Source organism: Trachinotus anak, unplaced genomic scaffold (assembly GCF_046630095.1).
Source record: "Trachinotus anak isolate AG129_WGS33_773 ecotype Australia unplaced genomic scaffold, CSIRO_AGI_Tana_v1 ptg000007l, whole genome shotgun sequence".
NCBI lineage: Eukaryota > Metazoa > Chordata > Actinopteri > Carangiformes > Carangidae > Trachinotus > Trachinotus anak.
In genome coordinates, this window is record NW_027273858.1 from 12745633 (window position 1) to 12765881 (window position 20249).

At 40.0% G+C, this 20249-nt stretch overlaps 1 protein-coding gene across 1 annotated transcript in view; it reads left to right on the forward strand.

The window, feature by feature from the left end:
* Nucleotides 1-20249, forward strand: part of hpse2 (heparanase 2) — a 57518-nt gene that overhangs the window by 21753 nt on the left and 15516 nt on the right. Inside the window, exons 4-6 of the mRNA XM_071480644.1 lie at nucleotides 11531-11704; nucleotides 13127-13298; nucleotides 17644-17691. Of these exons, the coding sequence (XP_071336745.1) occupies nucleotides 11531-11704; nucleotides 13127-13298; nucleotides 17644-17691 (394 nt within the window). The remainder of the gene's footprint in view (nucleotides 1-11530; nucleotides 11705-13126; nucleotides 13299-17643; nucleotides 17692-20249) is intronic.

Consider the following 20249-nt stretch of genomic DNA (forward strand, 5'->3'; position numbering starts at 1 on the left):
GTGACTTGTATTTAACAGTAACAGTAAGAGTAGACATTAAAGATATTACAGGACACATTTTTATCTTATAAAACCTCTTCTGAGGTTCTTCTCCTCCCTACATGAAACAATTTTGAAATGCTCCAGATGTAACCTAAGCATCTTACTCTCACCAGATGTGAACCGGTTGCTCTGTGCTGACTTAAATCCCTTTAAAGTGCACTTTATTCTATATAAGCTGACTCTTACATATACTGTATATTCCTGGTGTCATCTGCAATGTTTCAGTTGAGTCCTTTTACAGACGTGCTAAGTGTAATGTTGTACTTATAGTCTGTAGATTTTGCTTTAGTTTAGTTTATTGTGCTCAAGTTTCAGCACCAGCTCATTTCTTCTACAAGTGCAGAACCAACATAATCAGAAATTTTAATAATATTTAAGTGATGTTTTAAATAAGTATTCCCTCTAATGCCATGGTCACTTACTGTTCAATTACATTTATTGATGTTGGTCATTATGACAGTGACTAAAAAAAAACTGTGTGAACTAATATTATAATAGGATGGCTTTTTTTTTTAAATTCATTTATTTATTTATTTTTTGGCTTCTCTTGATTTACTTGGACTGGTTTCTCATGGTTAAGTTATTTTTTAAATTGTGCAAATCAATGAAACAAATAAATACTAAAAGTGTTTATTCAAACATATGTGTCTGCAGAAACAATCTGACAGGTCAGTGTATTTTTTTTGAGGTTTCCTACAATGGGTGTAAATGAGTTGTTATTTATTTGTAAAACTGTGTGATTGATTTAGCATGCAAGTTATTCATGATTTAGCACACAATATGGTTTTTACATCAGTTGAAAGCACCACCGCAAGAAAGTGTGAAAGCACTAAAGCAGGCTGTCATTTTTCCAAACCTCAAATATCTAAATGGACAAAACATAATAATAAAACAAATGAAACTCTCACCTCTGTGCAAACCTCTGCCAACACTTTCTAGTGTAGCTGGAAAGCACAACTAGAGAGAAAAAAAAAGGTTGAAATGTGGAAATGCACTCAGATTTTTATAATGCAGCCTTAGCTGCTTGACAGAGGGGCTCAGGAAAACTCAGCAGGACAATAAGACTGATGAAAAGATGGTTTTAGACTTTGGGAGATATTTGTTTAAGGTGAATGGTTGGAAAAAGTCTCATTCTCTTTCTCCTCAAACATCTGGCAGGAATATCCACCAGAGTGCTGGGACAAGTCCCAGCCTTGTTATAACGGGTTGCTGCAGAAACTCAAATGGGACTTAAAAGTTTAGAGTTATGGGAAGAGTGACTGTCCGATTGGCTGAGGAAGGTGCCCCCTGTAGTGTTTGTCCTATACTTGCCAGCATTTTGGGGAGGAACTGTGATGATTTGTTTCTTTCTTTTTACATGAGCTACATTGCTGTAGTGCCACGTCATTATTTCACCACAGAGATAACTAGAATGGTAGTCAGCAGGGCGTATACTGCTGCCAAGGCCAAACAATACTACACAGATCCAGATTATTATCTGGGTCTGCAACAGATTGTACAAAGTCATAGATCTCAACACCATGAATGTGTCTGACTTTTTTTTTCATCAAAATTAAAATGAAAATAAGTAATAAGTGAAAGTTCCTGGATGTGTCCCTTTACCAGATTTGCACCAAAACTTAATTAGTTCTTCCCTGGCCCATGCCCAATCCCTCCACCTCTTTGCGTATTCCTGCTGACAAACAAACCAATAAACAGACACAGGTGAAAATGTGACCATTCCAGGCAATGAAGTATGAGCACCACTTAAACTGAAAGTTAACCAGTTTATAGCATAGAAAAGTATTCTGTGATTATCCTAAACTGTGAAATTAGTGGCCATACATTTGTTTTACAATATACATTATAATTCTCATGTTTTGAGCCCTGCTTCCTCGTAGCTGTGTGTCAGTCGCTGGCCTGGTCAGAAGCTCGGATCATATATATTTACAAAAAAAATTCAATATGCAAATCTGTCCATTTTACATGTAAAAGGACTGTGTATACAAATTACTTCCCATGCTTAAACTCATTGGCAAACATTTGCTCACATTTGTACAGGTATTATCTGAGAATAAAGAAAATTATTACATAAATTTATAAAATGTTATCCCATCATTCATTCAATTATATTTAATTAGGTTAATTATATGTCATTATATTTAAATTACAAAATAACAAATGGCTTACGTAGTCACTGTGGTCAATACACTGCATAGTAGCATTCTTAAAAACATTTCGTAACTTTTCCCGACATCTGATATTACGAATGTATAATTACCTATAAAACTGTTGTTAAACAAGCTGGTGATTCTGTAACTGTTTAATCTGGCTCTACTCATTCAGCTGAAGACAGAACCTTCATTTTAACTGAAGCATAAGTAATGTGTGTGGATATAGTTTCAGAGTGGAAGATGATTGCTGTGATTATGGTGATTATTCTAGCAGAGAAACGGAGTCTGGGATACCCTGTGTTTGCTTTGCTGCCCTGCTTGGGATCTGGTCTCCATAACCCTCATCCATCACATGGTCTGGGATCAAAGATACCCCTCTTGAGCTGGGAATGCAGCAAATGTCTTAAATACCCCAAAACAAATATTTCGTTTGCCCTTGGTTATTCAGTCTTTCGATTTTTGACCATAATGAATTTCCAGGTGGCAACAGGCATTTGCTAAGAACTTAAGAACCTTCTTCCTGTGGATGAGTAATCAGTGATCTGCATCTGTTTGCAGCCTAAGCAGGTGTTTTATGGGAAGGGCAGCAGGCATTGTTTTACCTCTAAACTCTTTGATGGTTCAGGGGCAGTAAAGCCCTGGGCTAGTTTTCCTCTTGTTTCACTCTGTCTGCCCAGAGGAGTCTTGTTTCTCTGCAATTACAGAGCAATCTGTGCTCAATTATAGCATCAGCAGAGGTGTGTGACAAGATGGCTAAACAGATAAGAGGTGGAAGCTTTACAACCACCCTCTTTGGAGGTGACAGTGTGACTAATCTCTGGTAGTAAAAAATGTCAGGTATGGCTCTTCTATCTTTATCCTATCTTTCATGCTGGTCAAAGAGATACTGCACAGAACTGAAGTCTGATGGACTTACTGGCTGTTTTTGTAGCCTACAGTGTATTTGATTTTCAAGCCTAATCTTTAAATCAAGTTTAGCCTTTAATATCCAACAGAGATTAAACTGCATTTTTTAATATGCTACAGCATATGGGCTATCGGCTTTATAGACATCTACATATCATGTGCTCTTATTTAAACACAGTTTACTTTTTGGTTTCTTGGCCTGTAAGTGCGTGCACTTGTCACAGTGTCATCAAGCTGTCATCATTCAGTAATTGGCAGACAGTGACACGAACAGTCAGACAGCAGTGGGTGACATGACACAACGTGTTGTGACAAGACTTCAAACAGCTTTGTGGCTAACATCTCCTTCCTTCCTACAAGCCTGGACACATGTCAGACATGTTGGACACATGTTGGACCTTGGCTTGTTGAAGAAGCAACCAAACAAATATCCATCAGGGAAAATTGCACTGCTTATGTCATTTTTCACACAACATAGCTACTTAGCTAGTCACATGTTGCACAGTCACATCTTTAAAAGGTAAAACCTGCATTAGTTGATGTTCTTTTAGTTGTTTTGTTTTTATCGTTTGTATATAATAGAACAAGTTGAAAACTCCACATCGAAATCGCCTTTGTCATGGCTAAGATCAGCAAAGAGTTGCATGTTTACACATCCAGGAGACATGGAGCATCATTAGCATTTGTTTTTTAATTGTGTTTCCGGCTGCGTGACGTGTGTCTTTTCTTTTGTCTCTCTGCTGTTTCGTGCTGTGCAGGTAGTACAGTGGGAAGTTTCACTTGTAACAGCTGGCTGCCACAGCTGGAAGTGACACTGCGGAGAGCAGTGAGAGTGAATGAGGTTGCAGACTGAAAAACCAAAACATTGAGCTTAAAGATGCCATAAAGCTGTGTAGAGAGAGAGAGGAGAAGAACTGTATACTTATGAGCAAGTCATTTGATCAATTGTTAATGTAAAAAATTGATTAGTGCAGCTTTAAGATTGGTCAGTTTGACTGGTAAATCCATAGTCAATATGCGTAAGTCCATATCCTTTGACACGACTGCTAACAGAATACTGTCTGTCCTTGGCTTGTAATCTACAGTTACACAAGTTTGTTTACATTTTGTCTCTCCACCCCTGCCAGCTCGGCTGTCAATAAGACACACTGGGCCTCCCACTTTCAGGCTTGAACACTAAAGGGGCATTTCAAATACTCTCAAAAGACTTCATTTTTTTTATTTGCCTTCATTAATAAGATGATAATAACAATAACTTTCAAAATCACTTTGACATCAGTTTTGTGATTTCACTTTGGCTTTAAAGGTTTAAAAAAAACTACTCATGGCCCTCTAAAATATCCGGTAATTAAGAGATTTGTTTGTCTTTGTCTTCGTTTAGAAGAAGAATTACTTAACAGCCTGTCAGGTCATAATAACGGGATGATTGATAAACAGTTTTACTTCATGGTAACGGACGTTAAATTCCTTCTCCTTGGTTGTGTTTGGTTGTAGTTTGTAAGTAGCACCACAGTGCAAACAGAGAGAAGAGACCTGAAAATGTTCCACACACCTTGTTTCTTTACAAGCCAAATGCAATGAGGTCATTAGTATCTAAAAAGCGTACTTTTCCCATTAGGGAGTGATAGACAGTGGCCATTGCCAAACACATGTGAAAACCACTCACACCCCATACACATTTCCCTCACACCCCGTTCCCCCAACAAGTGGTTTGAGTTACATGACCCAAAGCCAATGAAAGGCGGCTGATGTTATTTTGTCCACATCTCTGTCTTTGATTTGTTGTCTACTGCAGCCTGTTGCCTAGGCTGGAGCACACACACACACAGCGGCAGAGTGTGGATGTACTTTACATCGAGAACAGTGTATGTTAACATACCACTCATCTTACTCACCAGCTCTGCCGACTTGCTCTGCATCTCCTTACACTGGGTACACAGAGGAGGGCCACACACAGGTCTAGTCACAGCAAATTCACAGATTGAGGTAATCTCTCTCTCACACTCTTGTTTCCACACACACACACACACACACACACACACACACACACGTGCACACAAACACATCGGTCCCCCTCTACCAACAGAATTGAAAACAGGTGCCCTCCACATATCTTGCATTCTTCCAAAATACAAAAGTGGTTTGACCTGAATGGTTTTTGCTGGAGTGGAGCCACCCTGTATGAAAGAAGAGTCCATGTGGAGATGTGTGTGTGTCTGTGTGTGTGTGTAAACATGGAGGCGTTGGGTTCTGTGCAACACACTGGTGGAGCAGCAGAGACTCACACTATATTAGAACCACATTTCTCCCTCTGCGCAACCCTAACATGCAGTGTCAAGTTAACATCAGGATAAGTCGCAGATACACCATGCGAACATAGCAAACTACCGCATTTAATAGCTTTCGATACAGCGACCGTAACAGTATCCTGGTCTGGCTTTGACCGATTTGGATGAACGATCAAACTGCATCGTAAGCTGTTCTTAAACTTTTGACGATCTTTTTAAAAAATTGTGAATCGGAAACGTCAGTCTTGAGGTGACCTTGCTCCAGTCACAGTGTCTTTTTCTGCAGCCACAGAGGGCCTGATTAGTGGAGGACTGGCCCAATGAGAAACAGAAGGCAGAGAGTTGCTAGAAGAACCACTGGTGGAGAACAGAGATTGAAGCCATGATGGAGGAGCCGATGATAAATGCAGCACACTTGGGTTTTCCTGGATATTTTAGCAGTTTACTTCCAATTCTTTCATGACTGGTCATGCTGTTTGTCTGCGACTACATGTGTGCACGTGGTGTGTGTTGAGTAAAAATGTTAAATTACTTTGCAGTCCATCTGGTAAAACCTTAAATACTGTCATCAACAATTGTCCCCAGCACGTTAAGAACAATTTGATGGATGCACAGTCTGAGAGTAGCCGTCTCCATTCTTTCCCCACTGAGTTCATAATGCCAATTTTGTGTGTGTGTGCGTGTGTGTGTTTCACTGCACAGTTCAAGCTGATGTAAGTTGTTACAGCTGACAGAGGAAAATTACAAGCATCTCTGCTCTTACATGCGCGTACATGATGTAATTTCATGCACATGTATTTTTGAGTATGTAATTATTATCAATAATTCGAGGTCTTTGTCTCATAAATCCGTGTTTTGAGCTATGTTTTTAGATCCTGTTCATGAGCAGCATGGACACTTGAGATGCCTTTTTAAGTGCTCTGGAGTGCAACGTGTGCATCTTTAGATATGGAAAAACACATTGTATCCATAAACAGGAAAAAAGGCTCAGAATTAATTTCTCTAAACAGCCTTCTCCCCTGTCTGCACATGTCTCCTGAGGATTTGGTTTTGATTTGGCTTTTAAAGCAAGCCAGAACTCAGCTCAAGTCTCTTTGTGTGTGTGTGTGTGTGTACTTGTATGTTCCAGACTGACTTTGATGGGACTAAACATCCAAATTGACATTTGCTGTGGCAGTAAGCTGCGTCTTGCAGTAAGTCATTATATTTATGTACTGAATGAAACCAAAGATAGAAAACAAAGTTTTTTCTGTGCTCCTTATTTTCTCTCTCAAGGCACAAATGATGGGGAGTTTAGGAATGTATCTGCATTTCTAAAGTCCAAAACAGAAGTTGTTCATCTGAATGAAAATTCTGGGGGAGGAAGTATAAGACGATGCTGTTTGTTCCATTGAGATAGCTGATGGGTGCCAGTTATTAATGTAACTTCCAGCCAAACCTGGTCAAGAGCATGACTTATTCATTCTCATGAATAAAGATGTTTTTTTTAATCAAAATACTAAAGCTTTTAAATATGTATTTTCTAAATATAGATTTAAATATATTTTACTTTAAAATCCATATTTTTATTTCTGTTGTTAATATAAAATCTTGAATACAAGACAGTAGAGTTATTCATTTGGCTTCTGCTTTTATCCAAGTCAGTGTACAAATAAGGTATAATCCATGCCACAGCACATCAAAGAGAGGCCATCAAGAACTCACCTCAAATAGTCCCCGACAAAAAAGATGTTGCTTCAAATTTTAAAGTTGAATTTCATTTTTGGCCTGCTTCTCCTTTTTGGTTACATGGTGAAATGTAATGGTTTAAATGTTGTGAGAATGATGAAGTTGACAGTTCATTAGATTCCAAGTCTTAGTAAATGACCTTCCTTTGTGTGTGTGTGTGTGTTTGTGTGTGTGTTAGTTTATTTGTGTTAGTTTCCTGTCTTTAATAATTTTGAAATATGTCTTCCTCTTCTCAGCCTGCTTTTCATAATTTGGTAAAGTGAAATTGTTTTTCAATTTGAAAACTTTCCAGAGGTCCCCAGTGCAGGTCTGTCTTAACTAACTTAACTAACAGCACTATGAATTTCCTTATTCAGTGAGGATGTATGATGTAAGTAAAGTGGTCCTTTCAGCTTACAAGTAAAACAAATTGTAATTTGTGTTGTCAGCTGATAGTAACTCGCTAGAGGTGCAACAACAGAATAAAGTGGGATTTCATTGGAAAGTTCAGATGGGTGTCTGTCTGGTTCATGTGTGTGGTATATAAACCAGCCACCACTGTTTGTGTGAGTGCATACAGGCAGATTGTACATAGACTATGTGTACCTCAGTTAGAGGGAATATGCAGAACTTCAGAAATGAGGCATAGCGCTGACTGATGCTGCCGGCCTCTCTGCTTCACTGAGCTGGCTTTTCTATCAGATAGACAGCTTGACAATATCCAGACCCCACTCTTTCCGTTACATACAAACACACAAAGGCACGCCAACACACGCAAACACACAGGCACATACACACACATGCAGGCACACACAGCTTTCTGAGTTTGTTCTGCTTGTTTCTGGCCGGACTGTTTCTAAGATAAAAGAGAAGTTTGTAGCTGTGTGAATCCACTGAAGTCTGACCTCTTAGACAGGCCTTCATTGTGTTAACGTGTAACTGAGAGTACTGAGACCCACTTTAAACCATATTACAACATAAGAAACTGCCATTCTTACAAAAAACAGCAAATTGAATAATGATGTTGACTTTAAGAGATTATTCAGTGTCACTGGGATGTGCACCATTTGTTATTGGTTTGATACATTCAACAGAAGTAAAGGCAATTTCACGTTTGCTTGATTTATTGTCTATGTCTGTGTTTGTGAAACAGTAGATCATTTGTATTGTTTCCATTTGGGAGAGTGACTGTCCAATAACAATAAGTGCTGCTATTTCACCCTAACCTCAGCATTTATCTCCATATTTCACCGAATCATACTGCATTTCTCCTTTTCAGCACTACACAGATGTGATAGTAAGCCACAACAGCTCACATACACAAACACACATACGTTATGAGCGCTTGTGCATACACACACAGATTCACAGTCTCTTGGTAATGTCATTACTGTGGTCTGACTGAGATCACAGATTTGTAGCTTGAGGGCTTGCTCGGGTCTGTGTAGCAGCTCTTTCATGTTTGCTCTTACTGATCTGCAGATTTCCTGACACCAGGAGGGTGGATCTACCCAGCATCCTTTTCTCTTTGGAGGAAAGCATAAGATGCCCCACTTTTGTCAGGCAGTAAACGAGAGCTTTGCCATGGTGGTCAGTAATGCTATACTTAGAGCTCAGGCTAGTAGCTATTGCTAGTGTGTGCAAAATGAACAGGAATTTTAGCATCTGCTCACCAGGAGGCTAAGCGAGGGTTAACCACAATTAAAGGAATAGACTGTTTCCAAGAAGTGTGGCTATTGTTTGTCCTGTTTAGCCAGAATAAGACAAACTCACGGCTATCTATAGCTTAGCAAAAGTATGTACCAACTCCTCTTAGGGAAGTGGTCCAATACTACAGCTGCAACTAACCATAATCTTCACAATTGATTTATCTGCCAAGTGTTTGAAACCCATGACCAAAATGGTCATACATTCTCTCATTGTGTTACTTATGGAAGGAATTATAGTGAAAATAAATGATTTCCCTTTTTGCTGGGAACCCCCAGGAACTACCTGGTGGACCACTGGCGGGCCCCAGACCTCACTTTGACGACTACTGATCTATTACATATAGTAACTGATTCATTCATGTAATTAATATTAACAAATAAATAAAGTGACCAGAGCCTCCTTCTGCTTACATGCGCTTATGGCTGTGCTGGAGGAATATGAATGTGTCAAAAAGGAAAATTAGAAGGTATTATGTTATTGTGATTTTGTCCAAACTTTTGAAAACACGATAGGACAAAAAAAAGCAAAGAGTGAGCGCAAAGTATTAAACTACCAGTACTGCAGAATATTTATTTTTCTTCCTTTGCCCTCACCATTCAACATACATTTAAATTACAGAGGCACAAGAAAGCATATGAGTTTGTCTGCCACTGGTTAAATAGAATCAGTAGTAAAATTCCCCAGGAACCAAACTGACACATAAACACGTAGACATTTATTTGATCATACATGCTGTTCTCAGACCTGCCAGCAGAGAAACAGTATATTTAGTAGCTTGATGTACCTCATGATGCCTTTATGATGTGTGTGCAGGTCTTGGAGCAAGGCTGGTCGCCTTCTGCTCAGATGTCAGGTGAGGAAAGGCCTGGAATCACTCATCCTGACAGCCACATCTGGCGCTACTTTCTCTCTGCTGTTGCCCTTAACTCTGCTCCTGCAAACAGACACCACTCTGATTTAACCACAGAGGGAAGGAGTTATGATAATAGCAGTTATGATAATAACGTTATTGGTGGTTATTAATGAGATGGAGAACAGAAAGTTTACTCAGGAGTAATACACTCCCAAAGAGTGATGTGTGCAATAAAACCATTGTTAGCATTTTTTTTTTTTTTTTTTTTTTGTTTTCAGGCTTTGTCCTGTCGTTGCTGGAAACCGAATTAATGCCAGGTGCAACAAGCAATCTTTCTGTTCTCTCTATTTGCTCTGCGGATTATACATAACCACTGCCCTATTGGAAGTAAAGGCTTACAGTAAATGCTGAACAAAACAAAAAAAGCACTCTATCTCAAGCGTGACATAATAAGCATTGTTCACCGTTTGAATTTTTTCCGACTCTGACTTAAGGTCAGACATTTGTATCTCTCACATCCATTTATTAGAGTTTTACAGAAGCTTGTACCTTTTTAACAGCTTGACATGCATCCAGAAGAGTAACCTCACATGCACCTTGGTTTGCTCCACCAGTTCATTCAACATTGAACTGAGCTATCAGTTGGCAAGCTCAGCTGGTGCCAAACCCACAGTTGAGGGCAAATTCTAGCAGGATCCAGACCAGCAAACAGTCTTCATCTGTTTCCTGTTGAGCCTAGGAAATAAGGGTCGGAGTTCAGGGTAATATTTATGATAATGGAATGACTCCAAACAGATTAAATTTCAAAACAAGAGCCTGAGGTATCCAGCAGGAGCCTGCAGTCACACATTAAAATATAAACAAACACTTTTGGCACTCTTACCATATGCCAACATCTGTGGTAGGCGCTCGTCCTTAACTGCACAGTTAGAGTTATGTGTTTTGATGGAGACAACAGACATAAACGTGAGTGAGTAGTCAGCTGCAGAACAGAACAATCCTGTGCTAGCTGCTTTGAGGAGCACATCACCACAGGAGTCCATGATGGGAAAATCAGTCTGTCTGGATTCTCACTGAATGTTGCTGAAGACGAGACTCAGCTGTCATGTGTACAAATGGACGCGCGTCACGTGCGCTAAAAGCTCAGTACCTGGAACACGACAACTGATTGCAGAATAAATCCCAGCAGTAGCTTGCAGTTGATCCAAAACTCAGTACACACATAATTTCCATACACATGCTTCTGAGAAATGTAATCTTCTTTTGCTAATTGTATATGTTACAATTTACTGAGGTTGAAGAATTTAGAAGAAGCCACCCTGTTTTTAAGAGTCACATGGGAAAGAGCTTGTTTGTTTAAATGGACAAACCCAATGTTTTTCCAAGACCTTTTTTTCATTTGGTGATCATTAAAACTTTTTTATTCTTTCTCAGCATTGAGAGCTTGCAGATTTCCTTATAACACAAAATACCCAATACTGGAGTTTTTAGCCAGATATTTTGCCAACGACTTGATGACTTGATCATGTTACAGGAATGATTTTTATTTCTATTGAGTTATACAAACAGGGCTTTTAGTACTCAAAAGTGAAAACAGCAGATTATCATATTTTCTTCAATTACATGAAACTACAAGAAATTATAAGAGAACCAAGATAGCTGCAAATACGCGTGGTTATGGCACAGAGAGCACCAAAAAAAATGAGTTTCAGATTTGGTTGAGGAACAATAGAAGTGGATTCCCACAGTACATGGACATGAGAATCAGTAGATGAGTGAGTTCCACATGGACTCCATCATGTTCACATGTTCACATGACTCCAGGTGCATGGAAGAATCAAAGTTACAACTGCTTTGTGGGTTTCTCCCAGCCAGGTCTTTAGACAAACTGTACAACTTTGCCGACTGTGCTGGTCTGCACTTGATCCTGGGGCTTAACGCACTGCACAGAAACCCAGACAACTCCTGGAACACTTCCTCCACCCTGAGCCTCCTGAAGTACAGCGCTGGCAAGAAGTACAACATCTCCTGGGAGCTGGGCAATGGTCAGTACAGAAATACTTCTACTAATACACATACTGTCTACTAAATAACATGATAGGCTCCGGTCTGTTGGAAAAAAGTAAAGTTAAGTGCGTGTGCTGCTGATATTGATGTACATTGAGGTGCCTCTATTTTACATGATGGGGCTTGCACAGTAAATCTTAAATCTTAAATAAAGCATATGCCCATAAATATTTGCTATCAATATTTAAATCAGAAAAGTGAAATGGAGGAGGACTTAGTCCAAGTACGAATACTTTGTCAAAGATTTTAAAGGTTCTTGCAAAGAAAATTAAGAATTATCAACTTACAAGCAGAGACAACAACCTTTTTTACCCAAATCTTAATCAAACTAAATGAATGTCGGCAATTAACCAACTGTAACCTGATCCTAAAAACAATTTCCAACATAACACATAAACTTGTCAATGTCTAACTTAACATGTCATAAACTATCTGCAGCAGGTTTCTTCTAAAACTAGAGAGGTGATGTGTCTCTGTCTCTGTCTGGAAACCTTTACACTCAGAAACATTTATTGAATATCTGTCAATTCTAATACATAATTAACAGAATATTAATGAAGGACTTTTAGAGAAAGAACAGTAAGTGTGTGTCTAGCAGATCAAGGGTTAAGGTGAGGGTTCATTCAGGGATGAAAGGAACTGCTAGTCCTCGTGTCATCCTCACCATCTGTGTTCCTGGGGAGCTGCATTTCACACAGAGCCGCCCAGTGTTCGCCTGCTGCACATCACTTCATATTTTCCTCTCACTTCATCTGTAATAAAGCCGACAAAAGAAACTTTCACTTTAGCCCAAGCCTAAAAGTACCATGCAAAATCCATTGATTGGACCATGTGAAAAATTTAGTGAGGGCTTAAACCGTAGCGAAAGTAATCATTTCAAGTAAATCACTTAGACAGGGGCAGACAGAGAGTGAATTTGCAGAGGCTGAATGAAAAGGTGATCCTTTGAAATTTGATAGAAATATTCTCATTTTAGTTTTCAGGAGTACAGCTCAGACACAGCTGCATACACATGCACAAAACATACATATTTAAAGTTTTATTTTACAGCTCAAACAGAGACTGGAACAGATATAAATACGATGCTCTTCAGTGGTTAAACAGCAGTGGGTCTGCAAAAGTTTAGTTTTCCTCCTTTTGGGGAACAAGCTCCCTTCCTCTCTTTGTTTTACTGATTCTGTAAGGCCACCCTGTGTGCTTGGAACAATTCCCTTGACACCGAGTCCATCTGTCTGTATTACTGCGAATTGCCCAATTATCTCTTTTTCTACTGGCTGTTGGATACTCTCTAGGAGAGCAAGATCAGACTACAACAACAATAATATTCTCTGCCACCTCCCCACTGTTGCTTGTATAAACTTTATCTCTCCGGCTCACTCTGCTCCGTCTCCTCTTCCCAGAGCCGAATGCCTACCGCAGCATGGTGGGCCGTGCGGTCAACAGTACCCAGTTGGCTCAGGACTACACCAAGCTGCGGACCCTGCTGCAGTCTGTACGCTACTACCACCGAGCTCACCTCTATGGCCCCAATGCAGGACGCCCCCGGAAGAATGCCATCCTGCTGCTGGATGGGTGAGTCAGCAAGTACAGCACTGATTGGGCAGGATTCCACTCCTTGTTAGGCTATCCCTAACAAAGGGGAAAGGTAGTGGAAAGTATGCTGCAGCGGTTTGGGACTTTTACTGAGGTTTACTCTGTTTAATGCACCCACACATACACACACATTATAGTAGTGTTCAGTGTTTATGGATTTCCACTCTGCAGGTTTCAGGGTCTCAGCTCCAGTTATACCATGTCAGCCTAAATAAAGTGTCATCTGATTGATAATGTGACGGCTCAATGTCCCACCTGCTGGTTTTACCCAGAAGCTCCACCAGCTTCGGTTTGACTCTGATGCCTTATCTAACAACTCTCTCTCAACTGTAGCCTGTGCCCTCCTGAGATTGTAATGTCATAGTTTATAGTCATACTTTTACTGCAAAAAAGATCATATAGTCAGTTTTTTATTCTGCTTATTACCTGCAAATCAAATTTATATATTTTGGTTTCATGCCAGTGGTTCCCAGTTTTGCATTGATTCAACTGAAACTGTTCTGATATCCGTCTATGTATCATTTTGATAGAGCTATTCAAACCGTGCCATCGTCAAACATCAGCACGCTTCTTATCCTGCACCTCGGCTTGTTGAATGAGCAACCAGACCAACATTCACCAGGGAAAAGTTCACTACTACTGACAGTTTGGAGGCTGGATAGCTTATTAGCTGCTCAGCTGCAACACATTAAACAGCATGTAAACTTACTGAATACTGGTGTGGTTCTTACTCTTCTTCCCATGACGTGTTGGATTCAGTGCAAGTTTGTCTCTCATTGCTTACCAGTTCAGTGTCTAATACTGTTTCCCTGTCAATATGTGTTTGCCCTTACTTAACTCTGAATCAAATTCCCAACCCCACCACTCATCTTCTGAGATGCTTAACCTGACTCCAACCTTACCCAAACCTTAAGTCATCTCTGCTACACCTAGCCATAACCCAAGCCCTAACCTCAACTGCAGCAGGAGGTGCTACTTTTTTTTAAAAGATATTTTTTGGGGCATTTTTGCCTTTATTTGGCAGGACAGTAGAGAGTGACAGGAAAGGGGCAGAGAGAGGGGGAATGACACGCAGGAAAGAGCCAATCCGGTTCGGAGTCGAACCGGCACTCGCCTGCTAAGAGCATCAGCTCATGTGGTACGCGACCTGACCACTCCGCTATAGGGCCACCCCCAGGATGGCTCATTTTAACGAGTGAGAAACTCTATTCAAAAGGGGACTAGACCTCGATACAAGACGGGTGGTCCGGCTGCCTGTCAGCTGCTGTCAATCAAACACAGACACCAACACACCCCTCTAGCCAGCTGAGACACAAAGCAACACTTTGGATATTTCCCCAAAAAACCTTTCCTCTTCCTTTTAACGAAACAAAACTATGAAGAATACATGGAAAAAACACAAAGAAGTGGTTTCAGTCGGACTTTAGTGACATAACATGAAAATGTTTCCTCTTCCTCCTCCACCAACCATCTTGCAGCTGACAATGAGCTTTAAGCAACTCTCACCTATTTAAGCTATATATATATATAAAGTGTAGTTTAAAGTTTAAACAGTTGATCGGCTGTGTGAGACACAAAATGTACTTGCAGTGGCAAACTCTGACATATTCTCCTGCTCTCACTGCTCTCCTGTCAAACTGTCAACTTAAATTGAACAGAAAAAAAATGGGATAAAATGTTGCAAATGTTTAATTTGGATAGACAGAGTGATATTTACATGATGCAAAATGTCATTTGACGATTGACTGATTTAATTTTAGCCACAAGCCTCAGATTAACTGTGTATAAGACATTGAACGTAGGTATACAGGCTATGTTTGGGTGTCTTACTTTGTAGAAACTCCCTTTAGAGAAGAAATGCTTTCTTGCAGTTCTTTTGTCCAAATAGATGACGCTATCTCGCAAACATATTCATCACTTCCAAAAAAGTTAAGCCTCTCCGAGGTTTTCTGTCTGTTGAGATGGAAACAAACTTGTCTGAAATGGATGCATCAGTGGCCCTGTACAACAAACACAGACTGAGAATCAAACACAGATAGATGTACACAACTCTGACAACACTGAGTGAACTTACAGGGAGATGTTTTCTTTTTCCTGAAGAAGAAAATACCTCAGTGCTATCAAGGAGCATAAAACTTGCATTTTGAATTTTATTACTTTAACCCCCGTAGTTAGTATTTATGAGCAGTATATAAACTTTTAACGGATGGTTTATAAAACACTAGTTGTTAGCAGATAATAAGCATTTATTCATGCATTTATCAACAACTATTAGTCCTCCTGTGGCCACTAGTAAGTAGAGGCTTCTGTATCTAAACAAATAATGAATGACAACATAGTAAAACACAGTTGTAATACTATAAAATATTCTAGTTTAACTACTGATAAATACTCTCACAAAATGTCCGTACATCTGATTATAACTACATTATAGTGTGTTTAAAACAATGTGTTATATGTTTATACTTTTTTAGATGCTATATAGAGGAGCTGCAAACCAGTTAATTTGAAGTAAAAATACCTCATTCAGATGTTCAGAAGGTAATAAATCTAAATGAAAGTTTCCCATATCTGACACTATCAATAATATTTTTAGATTTAGGAGAGTGTTGTTTTTATATTGGTAAGAATTAGAGTGAAAGAGGTGGACTATAAAGCCCTGGATTTAACAGGCAGCGTTAAATAAGCAGGGAACGGAATTCCTTTTAACCAACCTAGAGTCCATAAAGTGAAACTAATGTGAGCTAAGATTACAGTGCTTTCACACACATGCGTATGCAAGTGCCCGTGCAGATACGTGCACAGGAACAGTTTAATGTCTCCGTGTATCTCAGCCGGAATCTGTCTCCAGCTCCTCTCTGCAGCCACACACGTTTTGACAGGTAGTTGGAGGACAGAGGAGAAAGAATAATTGGATGTGGATCTCCCTCCTCTGTGTACTTGAGCTACTTACATCAGTGAAACCATTAGGAACTGCTGTTTATCTCACTGAGTGCTGACGGTTCAAATTTACTCATAAATAAAAGGTGCGTGTTTGTGTGCAGCAGCGTGTGTATGTGCATGCAGTGCACAGGTCAGACTGATTGAGGAGCTGTGGACTCAGAGGAAAGGGAGGATGTAGACGTAGATGAGTGGTGAGAAGAGGAGGAGGACTGAGAGGATGAAGAAGAGAGAGTTGGAGTATCCACAGGTCACGGGTGTCACATTTAACAACAGGCTGATTCTTGTGTGTTTGACACTGTTACGAGGGGGTGGCTCTTGTGTTTGACAGCCCAACTACTCTGCTGCTCTCAGGAAATAAGATGAATTAGACGCTGAGCTGCTCAACAGTCCAAATATCGGAGCAGCACAGACTAAACAAGCCAGAGCGGTGAAAGTTGTGTTTCTGTGACATGATGTTTAGAGACACACTTTTGGGCATGCCTGACAAGCTGTTACCCCCAAATATGGAGCGATTTGGGTCAGGTAGACTAGGAAACACACACACATGCACACACAGATGCAAAAGCTTGAGAGCAGGAAGGCAGACAGCAGGAGGGACTGTGTATGTGCAGAGTTTGTATTTGTGTACAGGATGAGTCCATTAAAAGGTACACAGGGTTCACAACAGTTTTTGCTTCCTCAAGATGTTTGGAGTTTGTATTTAACTAACTGAAATCAAACTTTACAGGCTGCAGAAACGGCTCCAGAAAACACTTAAAGTAGGACTTAAAGCTGACCTTAAACACTGTGTGTAGTGAAATAAAAGGTAAACTTTTGTTAAATTTATAACAGATATAACACAAATATCACCACAAATCAATATAATCCAGATCCAGAATGCAGCATATACATTTTTAAACATCTTCATAGAATGTACGGTACAAAAGAAAATTGGACTCACACTCCACTTCTCCCAAATCACTGCGCCTGAATATTTTTAATCTGCCCGCCTCAGTAGCCACTGGAAGCTATGCAACTGTAGATCTTTGGTTTTTAGATAAGCAACACATAATGTATGAATCCCAGCCAAACATTTGTTTCATATAAAAATGTGATATTTTCCAAAACACGTCCCATTAAACTTAATTAAAAGTTTGCTTTTAACAGACTTAACAAATTATTATATATAACTTGGGGCAAAATTAAAATATGTCAACAGCCTGTGTTGCATCATGACTGCTGTAGAGGTTCTTGCAATATTTCCAGGACTCCAGGTCTTGGCGCTTATGTTGGTGGGGAAAATGTTACCATATTATTAATGGCTGTAACTGTGAAAACGGTTGAAGAATTTGAAGAAAAAGTGCCACTCGGGTAAAGATACCTCTGTTTTTCTGACTTTCAGGTTCATGAAGAATGCTGGCTCAGTTGTAGATGCAGTTACGTGGCAACAGTAGGTATTTTACCCTTTTTTTTCCTATTTTATTATTTTGTCCGTAGAAAACCCCAGAATCGACCTGCAGTCTTCTGAAACAACAGACTACTCACTTAACTAACCAGTAATCTAACAACACAGGCCACGCTGTGTTTTTCCACCATTATCGTCGCACTGTGTAAATGCAGTGGCCAGTAATAACCACTATTAACGCTGTTCCTTAGAGAGGCTGACGCAAAATGTGGAGAGCTGTGTTCATCCTGCAGATAGAACAACAGGAAAAGGAGCTTGAGAGAGAGAGTGTGTGTGTGTGTGTGTGTGTGTGTGTGTGTGTGTGTGTGTGTGTTAAATTAGTAACATATTGCACATACTGTAGGAATGCATACAAACATATCGGTGATTTGATCTGTTTCCCTGCATTTTATCTGTTTCCTCTACACACATGTAAAATGTGTACAAAAAGACATACCCACCGTAAGCACAGACAAACTGTGTGACTGAGTGAGCGGTCATTAAGGTGAAGGTCAGGTCTAATTAGGAGAAATTAGAAGAAACGGAAGGAGGAAGGGCTGTCAGTAAGGTTTAGAAAAACACCACCCACACTGTTAAAATCAAACCATATGCTCTGGCTCATTCCCTCTGTCAATTAGCCCATTTTACACTAGAGGTCCAGATGCCAGTCTAACCAGGCTGCGTGACAGAAACTCTGACCTCTACAAAAGAAGCCAAACTAATAAAAATGGGGACCACTCATTAACACGTCTACGACACATGTTTTACTCCTCTGCAGCTGGCTCAAGTTTTTTTGCATTAAGCGTTGGTTGGAAACGCAGCTTTCATTATAAAGCGGTGCAGAGCATCATATTGCTTTGTTAGAGAGCACTTCTGTCTGTGGCTTCGGTCAGAGGTGGTTCTGTTCTGTTGGAGCTTGTGATGATGAAACATGTTGGGTTATGTAGTGAAGCATTTGTGTACGTCCAGATCATGAAACATTGATATGTGGTGCACATTATGTTTTGACGTTTTCTTTCCACAACATTGTACTTTCACGTATGCAGCATCTTGTCTAAGTTACTGCTTCCCCATTTTTGGATTCACCAACAAAACATGATCAGAATGTTAAGTCATTCTCTCTTAACCTGTCCGTCTCTTTGTCTCTTCTCTGCCTTTCCATCTTTACCCATCTTTCTGCAATATTAAGTTTTCTTTCCACATTTCTTTCCAAACATACTTGCCTGGATGTCTGCACATCAAGGCAAACATACACATCTGCACAAGTTTTTGTTAGTGTTTTCTCCTGGATTTTTTTTTCAAATAAGTTGAAGGGTTGATTCATTCCTCTAGTGGTATGTATACATGCAGACTGTTTTGGTACATGGCTGAAATTTCTGCCTTTTTGCCAAAACAATTCAGCCATGCTGGCAGCATTGCTTTTTTAATCTGTCCGTTGGTCAGTCAGTCCACCTCTTTGGTTCAGGCTGACGTGTCTCTAACTATTGGACAGATTTGGATGAATCTCAACCACCTTTGTGATCCCCTGATTTTTCCTCTGATGCTACCATGATGTTGACATTGTGGTTTTAAATGAAATGTCTCAATAGCTGTTGGATGGAGTGTTGTAAAACCTGTGCAGACGTTCCTGTCCCTCACAGGATTGACTGTAGATGAATTGTGCACTTTGGTGATACATTAATTTTTTTCTGCTGTAATTTCTAGCCCCGTCACCAGGCCTAAATTTCATTTTGTTTAATACTTTATGACAAAACTAATGACATTCCCTGCAGTTTCAGCCGTACTTTTTAGTGCTAATTAGTAAATGTTAGCTTGCTGCCTACTGTTAACGTGTTCCACCTTACCTAATAGGTGGCCTCATGGTGAGAGAATGAGGTCAGTCAAAAGTGTGTGATCAGACAGCTGCCAGTTGTAGCTGGGAAAATGTGGGCAAGAAAAGTGAACAAAACAAATTTCTCCTTTCTTCACAAGATTTGCTGTTTACATGCCCCTGAGCATCTATACAGCAAATCCTTACCCACTGTGAGCCCTAATTGTTCCATCAGTGGGTATTAGCAGTGTGAACATCTGGACGTGCAGCAAACAAGCAAACTCCCCCAGCTAAACTCTCATTAATGGTGAAGTTATGAAATGTACACTTTAATGGCCCTTGCTTTTGAAAAAGGGGCACGGTCTTCTACTGAGCAAGTCAATCAGAACCTTTTCACTTACACTTTCACTTTACAGCTGAGTGGTCACACTTTAAATGGGCCAGGATAACACAAGATACCCACATCTTTCTTGTTCCCTGTCAGGATGACAGTGGTACTGCATGCCAGAGAGCCTGGGGTGCTGCTAATTTATAGCTGAGTGGAGTAAAAAGATGTTAAAGATTTTCAGACTAGTCTGAAAATCACAGAGGGACTATAAATTTACTGATAGCATTCCCGAGGGAGGCTACATATCCTTCAGCTGTTATATAATGATTGATGATAACCTGACAATAACGTGCTGGACCACATCAAGGACCACATCCTTGTCTTGCTTTGCTACCCCTCTGCTCACCCCATACCGCTTGCCACACC